Below are 12,198 nucleotides of genomic sequence, written 5' to 3'. Positions count from 1 at the left end.
ACTGATGCCACAGTTAACATAGAAGCAGATAACCTCCTCTGTGTTTAGGTGGTTGAAGAAATTACTTTTCATTGCTGCCCATCATCTCATGTTAGCTGGATGTTGCTGCCTGCACAGCACTGTTAGTGGAATTACATGTGTGAGTGCTTCTGATCCAGCTCAGTGTAAGACTAGACAGGTCAGCTTAGCTGTTTTCACTAGAAGCCAGATGATCAGCTCTCACAAGTTGCATTTTGCTGGCTGAGCTGCACTTGCAGAAGAGCATGGGAGGAAGAGCCTCAGCCACTCTGGTCCTTTTTGGAGCAAGCAGGGACTCATAAGGTCGTGGTCTGTCACTGTGGGCTGCAGCATACTCTCCCCTTTGACTTACCATCAATGGCCATTTTCTCCCTCAGCTTTTGTTCCAACCTGCTTTGGTGGTCCTCCAATTCTAACTCTTGGGCTCTAGGCACAATTAAAAAAAAATAAAATAAAGAATAAGCTTTTTTTCAATAAAGATATATATGTTAATATTATTTCAACCAAGAGATTCTGTGTTCTGTTTATCCAAGCTTTTCTCCTCACGGGCAGTCAAGGCTAAAAGCTTTGCCTGTGCTTATGTTGCCACAGCAATGCCAGAAGCACCACTACCACCTTTTGCATTACAGATCAGATTAAGCTCCCTCATACATCACAACACTTGAGGCTTGAACCAGCTGTACTTCATTGGTGGCACCCACAATGAGTGGACTGAGCACTCCCGCACACAAAGGGTCTGACCAAGGACATCTGAAGGGAAAAGAAGAGGTTTGGCCCCTGACAGCATGAGCACAGCTGGGGAGAAATTGGGGGCAGGCAGAGCTGGCGGCTGGGCTGCAGGTCGGCACGCAGGGCAGGGGGCTGGCTGAGCGATATGGCAATGATAAATGGCAATGAGCAGCCTGCACTGGTGTGAAATCCAGGGGTGAGCAATGACTGCTGCAGCTCTCATCACCTTCCCATATTGCCCAGAAATAGTGGAGAAAATAGCTCAGAGTCACCTCCGCCTGCCTGCTGAGTGTGTTTCCAAGGAGGTGAGGTGAGGGAGCTGCAGCCGATATTGTTTCCGTTAACCACAGACAGTGGCATCTGAGACAATTTTTATTTGCTTGGTGTATCTGCTTGTTTCATCACTGTAGTGAATTCCTAGATCATTTCTCCTATGTCCAATAAAACCTGAGATAAACTTGTCAGACTATTTTTCTTCCACAGGAGAAAGTGCCCCAGTGTTCTATAACCGCACATTACATAAAGGCAGAACATCTATATGCTGTACTGGTTTAGAGTACTGTATAGGATTTAAATAACTGAAACACTTAGAGGGAAGGATGAGGAGGGCTCAACTGAAAATCTGTGTTCAAAACAGATTGTAGCTATTCTGGGTGCATTTATTCCAAGACAATCTAAAACTGCAGCATGCAGCAAAATGTTCAGGTATAACGAGAGTACAATTTTCACTTCTCCCCTCCCTATCTTTGGTACTAATGCTTGGCCTTACTTACATAATGAGGAGCTGAGATTCATAACGCATTAATTTATTCTTCTCCAGGACCAGCTCAAACCATTCATGTAGCGTCTGAGTTTCATCCTTTGCGCTTGAATCTGTTTAAAATAGTAGAATTAAGTATGCAGTATCTCCTTTCCTTCCAATGCTCTTACAACTGAAGTTCATATTAAGTAGTCATCATTTTTAAGCCTTGATGAGTCCAAATGGAGATTTTTTTTTTTTGCTTATGTAACTCACATCAGTAATGTCTCCGTATGACATTCTTGTCTACATTTGTTTGAATGTTGTAGTTTATTACAGAGAAGATGCATTAGACTAAAACCATTTTTGTTTTGGAAATTAAGATTTTTCTTTCGAGCGAAGATATAGACTTGTTTAATGGGCACTTTTTCTTTCTCTTAGTTCTGCCTTTGATAACATAGTTTCTCTGTTGATAGTGGACTCCAGCAGCTGAACTGTATGTATAATTGGCAAGCCCATTAACACAATCAGACTTTAGGATGTACACGCTGGCAAGCATCAACTTAGCCCCTGCTTGCGGTGGGCATCAGACGCACAATAAAATCCTCCACAAATTTCCATTCATTTGCCAACTGGCCTCTAAATCTACATATGCTTTGAATGACAGGTAAGGCTGTGGGACATGACAAATCTATTATTACTGGGTGGTAGGCACTATGCAGACATGAAACACGAGATGGTCTCTCTCCCAGAATGCTCTCAGCTTGACTCTGCCTTGTTGAAGAGGAGGGTCAATTTCTCTTTCATCAGGTGAGGGCCTTTGCTGCTCCTAAAATGCTTGGCAAAGAACCACCCCTGGGTGTTTTCAGTGGCGAGTCAGAACACATATGTATTTCTTTTCCTTGCTGTCATTTTCAACACACTCATCACTTCACATGTTCCACTCATTTTCTTCACAGAACAAAGCCAGCTCACCACCCTTCAGCAGAACAGCAGCAGCAGCGGTGCTGCCAACACATGTCCCACACATCTGCTCTGCCCATCTGCCCTCCGTTGCTGCAAAACAGTGACCGCTTGCAGGAGGCAAATATCTTACACTACCCCAGGGTGAGGCAACAGTTCAGGTGACACCCCCTTCAGAAGCACAAAATGAGCAGCCAGCCCATGCTCCTGCCTCAGCACATGGTGGTTACACACCCACCATGGGACAGGCAGAGCTGGGACAAAGCAAAAGGAGGTGCCCCTGGCAGGTAGAGCAATGCACTGCTCCTCTCCTCAGTCCTTACATCATGCTGCTAGACGACCAGGCATCAAATCCCCATGAACCAGCGTGGCTGTTCTCTGTGGATGGAGACTTACATGATTGCTCCTTCACCTTTATTCACCTTTATAAAGGACTTCACCTTTATTTCAGACAACCTTCCTTCACCTTTATTCACCTTTATAAAGGACTTCACCTTTATTTCAGACAACCGAGAGTGTTGAAATTTAAGCCCAAAGGTCTCAGGTTCAAGCTTCAGAGATGAGAGTCACAAGAGTATCATTAAACTAGGTTACCAAGTGAAGAGATAGCAGAGTCCTGCACAGGTTGGCAGCATTTTGGATGCTTTTCTGTTGTCATTTTGAAACGCGCTTTGTCCTCGGCCCCAGGAATTACCATCTTGCCTCTATTGCTTCAGTTGTCCCTCATTTTAGTGACAAAGTAGATATGACTCTATTGAAGAACAGCAGTTCGTAGACCATCTCCTGTGAGCAGTAATGATCTCGGCCAATGTGGCCCTTTAACAATCTTCCTGAGCAGGAGGGAAATCGCTGGGTACTTGAGATCGGTGCCCATTTGCGTGCCTTCATTAGGCCCTGTCACCCAGAGAGCCTGGGTCACCTCCTGCCAGCGTCAGAGGAATTACATGGGCCCCCAGGCCGAGGACAGGAGTCACACTGGTTTGGGTGCATTTCTGTGTTTTCTCATCAGGATTTGACCCCAATCGGGGGTTACCATGAAACAGGAAGATAAAACAGCAGGAGAGGGCAAAGAAATCTGCCTGATTCCATTAAAACTTGGCAGTAATGGATGTGTTCCTGTGGGATCCTGAGGTCAGCAAGCAATGATAAAAAAACTTCACTGCTGGAGCAGTTCTCACTGGGACGTGTCAATGGTAACTTCTCACAGATTCAATGCAGGGATGTAGCATTTGTATGCAGAACCTTAGGTCTTCATATACCACCATCAGAAGTTATCATCAAAATTTGATTTATCTTACTGTCAGAAAAAACACTGCAACTGCAGGTATGCATATGTCCTGAACACACACAGAGGGTTATTATGTCTTGTTTGCCATTTTCTCGATAAGGCAAAAATATTGTATTTTTTCTAATGTTTCCTCTTTACACTCTAAAATCTCTATATCTCTAACAAAAGACTGTGTGTCCTTGGTTGATTGAGGTAGGCAAAGAGTAATGCACTTTGCAGAAATGCAACTCATTTTAGCAGAAACCTCAGTGCAAGCTGAAATTAAAGCAGCCCTTGTTTTTTCTCCTTTTCATCCCACAGAATGCCCCCCAAGAGTCCCCAGGGACAATTTTTTCCCTGAGCTTTTCAAACGTTTGCTAATATTATAATAATGTTAATAGTTATTCAGGTGTGATGGAGTGCTTTATGCCTTCCAAGGGCAGAACAAGCCAATGAAGTATTTTGCATGACGCAACACAACAGATCTGTTTAAAGGTTAGAGGGAAAACAGCTTGTGAGTTTGTTTTATGAGCCTGTTTTTTTTTTTCTTACAGGATTGCTAAAGCAAAAATTTCCTCCTGGTTTACCTAAGTCTCCTTTAACCTAGATCCCATTTGAAAGTCAGATATTCTTCTAAGTGCATTGTGGCTGTTTCCATATTCTTCACTGCTGGGGGAATGACAGACTGCAGAGGAGCATTTACTGAACACTGTTCTCAAAACTTCAACCTTTTGTTTTCCAGAATGATGCTAACGCTGGTACTCCATACAGCAGTCACACAGAAAGGGGGTTTGGCCCGTTTGCTCCTTTTCAGGAACAGCTAAACCTCATATTCCTTATTCCTACAGATTTTCAACAGATCTCTATTAACTCTGTTGTAAGGTCTGAGAAGCCTTGGATATATTCCTTATGAAATTAAAAACTAGCTGCAACTTGTGCAGATATTTGTTCACCTTCCAAAACATGGAGAGATTTGTTAATGTTCTCTCAACACAGATTTTCATCTTTACCATCATTCGTCATCATTTGTTTAGTCAGCTGATCAGTTATGCTAATTTCAGTGGAAAACATGTTTTGAGATTTTTATTTCTGTATTTTCTTGTAGGCAGAAGATCTCAATAAGCTTCCACAAATGTCAGTGGAAAACAAAGTGATGGTACGTCACTGATTTATTATTTAGTATTTTGAACCAGGATAAAGGGAATAACAGGCATGAAAAATTATTCATAGGACTGATATTATGTCTTTTTTTTAAGTGCATGAATAGTTGTCACTACAATTAGAAGATCATCGAAGCCTCATTTTGCTCATCAGTCTTCATGGCAGTCATTTCACACCCACACATGTTCTCTTCTAATTCAGTTGAGGAGCTAATGAATAACTCCCCCTAACAAAGGGGCCATTCATCCCAGGCTTACAGAATTATTAGAGGAGAGTTGCGTAAATGTCACTGAAGACTAGTGTTTGCAGGCCTGTCTCTAAATTTGGTTATTCACAACCTTTGCTGCTCAATATTATTGCTGAACTGTGATCGTTTTCTAATTACCTTAATAATACCTATTAAATCACTTGAATTACATAAGCGCAGACCTGCTTAAATACAACTTAACCTAATAAACACTGGTCATTCATTAAACAATAATGCTCATTATTTTTAAGAAGGTTGAACAGAATATTAAACTCACTGATTCCTGCATCATTACACATACATTATTACAAGCAACAAAGCACTCCAATTTTGTTTGGGAAACTTACAGCTTCATGCTTTTGCACCAGAAGAGTTATTGAGACACAGCAACATCCTACATTTCAGTATCTGCCCTATTTGTAACTGGCCACCTACACACAAACAATCAACAGGGATAAAAAAAATAGTACTTTCACCTTAATGAGGGCAATCCAATTACTAAGGATGGGAAGAGAATGAGAAGCATCAATCTCTTGGCAGGCAGCCCTCTTTAGGAAATGTGATTGTCAAAACAGCAAAAACAAGAGGTGGCTCTAGGCCATTTATTCTGGTATTCAGTGTCTATCCCAAGAGCTAGAAGCTCTTGTCCCCTATATTTTTGATGTTTCCAAAAAACAGCCACCCTTATACAACTTGTCAGTAACGAAAAAAGGTAACACTCCAAATCCTCCAAGTCTTTTTATCAGACTTTCTCACAGGTGGTAGGATGGGGGCCATTTGATAAAAGGTTATGTTTTCGTGTAAGAAAAAGTATTCTAGCCTTTTAAATAACATTTGAAATAGGTTGATACTATGAAATATAGGAAATTAGCTAATAAATATCAAAGGTTGAGCAAATGCTCTCTTGCTGAACTGATTAATTCAGTGTTGGAATAGGGAAGATAACTGCTAAGAAATATGGCATTCAAAAAGCCATCATGTAGAGATAATGCTGGGCTGCCTAGCTAAGACAACAACAAGATCAGATGCCAAAACATATCCAGGTTTTCTGTGTTGTGCAACTGCCTGTCACAGAAAGCACGAGGTTCAGCTTTCTGAAACAGAGGTAAATAAAGACAGGTTTGCAATCGGGCTGTCAGCTCCTATCAGCACAGAACCGCAGCCCCCTCTGAAGTCACTTACACATGTGATCCACACGTTCATCCCCATTTTGAGCCTGGCAGGAGCCCCCCGGTGTCCCATCCCTCTGCAGAAGCTCTCCCCAGCTTCCCCCACGAGCACGGGGGAGCACTGGTCAGACTGGGCTGGCAGGAAGACACCGCAGTCCTGGGTGCTTGGGACTAGTTGGTTCAGGCCAGCGACAACCTGTTCTCCAGCTGTGGCCAGGACAACATCCTTGTTATCTTCCACCCAGCGGGGGAAAGGCCGAGGGGTTCAGGGCTGTGTGCTGCTGTGGCCACCAGCTCTAATCATGTTAATGGCATTTCACACTCTGGGAGAAGTCATTAAGGACTCTGTTACTAGGCACGGGTGCTGCTGACTTGGTAACTGAGATACAGCTCCTGGAAACCATGCTGGTTCCCTCCAGAAGATGAAGTAAAGCTCAGGATGAGATTTTTAAAATATGGGGAGGGGGAAATGTAGATTCAGGCTCGATAGCAAGGCAAATAATACCACATCTGTGATAGCCAACAGAAACTTACAGCATTCAGTGTAAAAGTGCTTGAGTTAACAGATTTTGACCAAAAAGGTAAGCAGTTTGTTCTTTCAGTTACTCTTCCATTTCAGATTTTGCGCTCAACTCTTTCTATGGCAATCATTAAAAACCCTCTGGCTTTTAAAAAGGTTAAAAACACACCACCAAACAAACACTAATCCATTTACCTGATTCTCCTCTTAGTTCTCTCTCCAGTTCAACACCAAAAATCTCCAGAGCTCTTTGTCTTTCCTCCAATTCTTCTAGTTGGCGCTGGACAGCCTGCAAAATTGTAATGACATAAAAGCTACAGCAATAGCTTAAAAATTCAGAGACAAAAGATGGTCTCAGTGGTTAGAGAAACAGCTTGAGAAGGGCTCAGAGGAGTCATGGGATTTGCAAACTCACTGAGGGCACCAGGCGCCTAAGCAAATTAGTAATTCCGCTGGGTATCTGTCCACACTTTTATGTGGGTAAACATCATAGGTGCTAAAAAAACTCAGTTTTTCTGAACTTGAGCTCTCCCATTGTCAAACAGAGATCACAACATTTCTATGTCTCAAAGCGTGAGAAGTCAATACCTTTACACATTCAGAGGTACGTATTCAAAGATGCTACATGAATAAAGCCCATATAAATATTGAAGCAAAGCTAGAAAGCTTTGCTAGCTATTTTGTTGTCCATGGGATTTTGGTTTTTGTTTTGCTTTTATATTTCACAAGCTTTTGACACAGGGAGGAAAGGGTCTAATAGCTAAGAAGTGATAATTCAGTGGTACTTCAGGAAGGACTTCTGCATTCACTGGTCCCTCCCCTTTGAAATACAATTTTCAGAGGTGCCATGTGGATAATAGGCATGAAACACCTTAAAAGGTTGAATTGTCAAAAAGAGATGCTCAGCAGTTCCCATTTCAGGCTGTGTTAGGACAGACCAAGCCAAGCCCCCAGGAACAGCCTAACAAATGTGAAAGATGGTTCCAAAAGTTTGGACTTGATTCTTTCCACAAAGCAGTAAAATAAGAGAAGGCATGCATGTGTCTAATTTTACCTTGAGAAAATTTACAATTCTCAGACAAAACTATAACATAATTGCTCTTTGGATTAAATAAGATACTGTTCTTTTTTTCCCATGGGTTTTATTCTGTCACAGATACTATAGTAATGGGTAGATATTAGCATATTCTAAAATCCACTCTCTGGTTCAAACAAAAAATTTATCTCCTTTCCAGTAATGCTTTTTGCAAAAGCAGTGATGTCTGCAAAAATTGAGATTTCAGGTTCACATCTGAAAAACAACTTCTTGATTTTCTTTTTTAATGTGATTTTGGTCCAGAAATAGCAAGTGGAAGCTCCATCCAAAATTGTCCACCTGCTATAGTAATACAACAGAAGATTATGGACAATTCTGCTTTCAAAAAGCCTGCTCTCCTCACTGCAATATCTTGATTACCATTACAACCTGAATTAATGAGATTAAATCTAGCTTGGGTTTCTCTGCCCCGTGCTACAGTACAGACACACACAAAAAGTGCTAATGGCCACACGAGCCATTAAGTTTTATAAATATATACATGCATATAGATAGGTATGTGTCGTGAGTGAAACAGATACACCTGAAAAAGTTGCCACATGAGAGAACCCAGTCTGAGATTAAGTCATGCAGAAGTGCATTCCCAAAATCTTTGAACTGTAACTGGAAATAATAAAACATTAGCAGAGGCCTGAGATTTTTCCAGCATTTTTCAAAGAGCAGGGCCTGTACAAAGTGAAGTGACTTTGCATCATTAAGAAAATGGTTCACTTTCACTATTTCACTAGAGAGAGAACAAAACCCATTAATGTATTTTCGTACCCTCCTGTAGTACACAGGGCTAACATCTGAGTCTTTTACATTCTCAGGGGCTGATGCTATTTCCCCTTACAATTTCTTTCCCTCTTGCTCAGTGTATTCTTCTGTTCCTTCCACCTACTATCCATCTTGTTCTTTATACACAATTACAAAATTCAGATCATCTCCTGGGGCACATGTGGATTTGCCACATATAGAGATGCAGGGCCCTGCCACACACATCTTCCTGCTCCTGATGTTTTGGGTGGATTTCACTGCAGAAACCTGCATGAGGAGTGAGGGGAGGTGCAGACCCCACACTGGGTACCCCCATCCTTGCTAGTCGCTCTTGGGAGACAAATGGGACATCTGCAAACTACGTTTTCACCTGGGCTTTGTGAAGCCTCTTCAGCTCCTCTTGTTTAATCAATTGCTTTGTGTGCTTCTCAAGCTTTCTTCTCCTTCTGAGAGTTCTTTTTGCCTATGAAAGAGAGAGAGGGGGAAAAATAAAAAGAGGCAATCAAAGCATAAGTATGCCATTACTGTTTTCCACAAGCCTTCCCAGAATTACAGAACCATTGAGGCTGGGAGAGATCTCTGGAGATCATCTAACCTGACTCCCCTGCCCAAAGCAAGGTAAGCTACTGCAGGGTGCCTCAGGCAACCTAGCTGGAATGAAAATGTTCGTGTAGGAATACTTCCATGCATTTGCCTACATGTTTGAAACATTACAAGCTCTTATTGTGAGTATGAACTTTATCAATAAAAGATGGCTGGATCATGAAGCTGGCCATGTACATCATACCACTATACATGGCTGCAGTGGATATCACCATGATCAGGAAGGAAACCAGCCACATGGAGTAGGAAGCTCCAGTTTAATGAAACTCAACCCATTTCTACTGCTATAGCTACTAAGTAGTAAAATTCACTTTAGATCGCTTGTAACACAGTAAGAAGGATGCATCCAAAAGAAACAGCCATCACAGAGCCCTACCTGAAGCCCTACAAAACCTTCCCCAGTGTCATTTCTCTACTGCATTACAGAGGTTTTTGGCTTTCCCCGGGGCTCCCGTCGCTGCTGCCGGGAGAGCGGGGCAGCGCGGGCTGCGGGGCTGGCGACGGAACCGCCCGCGCCTGCTCCGGCTTGCCCCTGACCCCAGCTCTCTAGAAGTGCTCCAAGGCTGTAGTTTTCCCATTTTGGAGGAGACAGAATATACGAGGATTGTAGACAAGATAATTAAATGAAACTAACAAGTCAGGAAGCCGCTGAGCTTTTTCCCACCGAGTTTTCCCAAAGAAAAACTGTGATACCGGCAAAATAGCAGCCAGAGCTGGCACAGAAAGAGGTGCTAGGAGGCAGCTGAGAGAGACAAGGTGAGCAGCAAATGTCCATCACAACTGAGTCACTGCTAACGCCCGGGTGTGACAGCTGCTCGGTCACCCTGTTTCTGGCAGCTGCCCCAGCAGCGCTGCCTCCCCGCCTGCTCCTGCCTGTCCTGCAGCTGCCAGAGCTGCTCCTGTCCAGTTCTCTCCCACGTCTCCCTTCTTTTTTCCATTTTGTTTAAAATTTACTGAATTCACCATAATATTATCTCACTATAGGTTGTCTTTCCTGTGACAGGAAAGATGAATTATGAATTCTGACCTCTCAGCACATCCTGACACAGACATTGGCCACATGCTGCTGCGCTTCTGCCTCCTGGCGCTCTGGTTCCTCCAGGGCTGCGCAATCGGGTTTCCATTCAAAGCCCCACTTTGCTTTCAGCTCGGCTCTTTTTTCAGCGTACTGGGCAGCGTCCTGCTTTGCTTACCTTTCTTATTTTTCCTCCCCTCGAAGGCAACAAATCAAAAGGTCACCTCATACTATTAATTCCACTTACTGATATTCCTTCCACAGGAAAGAGGTAAACAAATTTCTGATGAGCTATGCAGGAAATAAAAGCTCTGTTTCTTCAAATCAGAGCTGGGTATCAAGAGTTCACTCGTGCTTTAACCCCAGCACTCCTGCTAGTAGCCGCAGGAGCCGAGTTTGGGCTCAGAGACCCCCACGTGCAGCCGAGCTCGTTTGGCATGTAGGGTCGGGTGCGACTTCGTGGCTCACACAGTCGTGCTGATTAGGATAAACACAGCGTTTTCCACACAACCTGCCCGTAGCGCCTCTGAAATGAAGTTGTTATTACCCTAAGGGAAATCTGCATCTGTTTGGTTTAATTTTTTCAATAGTTTGCTTGTTGGGATACATATTAAAGCCACTTAAGAATGCAGCTTCAAAGTGGTTTCAGTGAAACATGTCTGTTTGTCAAATTAAGACCTCTTCTGTCAGTGCTGGTGTAACCTGGGGGAATTAAAGATCCAAAGATGAAATTTTTATGTTCATCTGTCTTAAAGAGTTTTAATGTGTTTTCTCTCCATGACTTGTAACCTCCACGGATAAAACATTCCAGTCCCCACTTTGAGAAACTGCTGTGTGTTTTAGATCAAAATCATTTGATGAATCATAAACACAGTCCAACCGAGGAAATATCGTTGTTTCCAAGTCAAGGTTACCTTGTCTATGACTGAAGGCTTGGATTCAAATTCATCATCAGAGGAAGAAGTAGAATACTCAGCTTGTTGTCTGACAGGTAGGTGTGTGCATCCTAAAATGCAGGAACAAAACAGTCAGTGAAGCAAAAAATACTGTTCTTTAACTCACACAGACACTTTGCACCTGCCCTGAGTTCTAATCAGGAGCACAGAGAGCAATGTGGAAATTTGGCTGATGGTATTAATTAAATTTTTGATCCGTGTCAAAAACACTGTCTGAGTATTTTTGTTTTATTTATATTTTTTTTTCAGGTATTACACACAAATAAATTAATTCCTTGAACACCCTGCATGTAGCATGCTGTTCTGAACGCACTCAACATTCATTAAAATGTATATCTGAAGTTAGCCATATTACTCAAATGATTGTGTAAGGCTCACTATAGAGTGTAATTGAATGCAAAAAGTCTGAGCCAGCTCTTAAACAAATTACCCTTATGTGGTTTGTAGCATCTGGCACCCATTTTTACTACATGACATCTGCTCAGTGTAAAATAGTTGGCGTCAGAATGTCTGGTCATATAAAAAAATCACAAATGTAATCAGAAGCAAATGGACTAAGAGAACAAGGCTTTATCACACAGCCTCATGCAACATAAATATTTCATTAATTATGTCTAAACAAACGTCAGTTATTTTTCTGCTTTAGGAATATTATCACATCATTGAACTGTTGATTAAAATGCCATAATAAGTCAGGAAAATCCATACATCACAACAATGCACTCCATAAGGAAAACTCAAAGGCTGCCTTTGGAAGAAGCATGCTTTCAGAATTCTAAATTAAATTACATTTAATTGCAGCAATTTTATCATGCCTGTTTTTCCAGCATCTTGTTTCATCTGGGTGTAAATATTTGAATTTCTTCTTAATTTGTCTAATTCATAGCTTCATTCTCTTTATTTCAGAAAATAAAACTGCTTTTGGAACATCTGTCTCTACACTTCAACCTGCTACAGGG

The 12,198-nt window shown here is 42.1% G+C and overlaps 1 protein-coding gene across 3 annotated transcripts in view; it reads right to left on the bottom strand.

Moving 5' to 3' along the window:
- MICAL2 (microtubule associated monooxygenase, calponin and LIM domain containing 2) overlaps positions 1 to 12,198 on the bottom strand; it is a 133,211-nt gene that overhangs the window by 3,710 nt on the left and 117,303 nt on the right. For all 3 annotated transcript variants that reach the window (XM_065065319.1, XM_065065318.1, XM_065065320.1), the window contains 5 exons: positions 11,198 to 11,289; positions 9,036 to 9,128; positions 7,009 to 7,102; positions 1,521 to 1,620; positions 371 to 444 (listed from right to left, as the gene is read on the bottom strand). In XM_065065319.1, the coding sequence (XP_064921391.1) occupies positions 371 to 444; positions 1,521 to 1,620; positions 7,009 to 7,102; positions 9,036 to 9,128; positions 11,198 to 11,289 (453 nt within the window). The remainder of the gene's footprint in view (positions 1 to 370; positions 445 to 1,520; positions 1,621 to 7,008; positions 7,103 to 9,035; positions 9,129 to 11,197; positions 11,290 to 12,198) is intronic.

The sequence above is a fragment of the Columba livia genome, chromosome 5 (genome assembly GCF_036013475.1).
Source record: "Columba livia isolate bColLiv1 breed racing homer chromosome 5, bColLiv1.pat.W.v2, whole genome shotgun sequence".
NCBI classification, from domain to species: Eukaryota; Metazoa; Chordata; class Aves; order Columbiformes; family Columbidae; genus Columba; species Columba livia.
The sequence above is the reverse complement of the archived record's forward strand: the minus strand, read 5'-3'. Positions and strand labels throughout refer to the sequence as shown.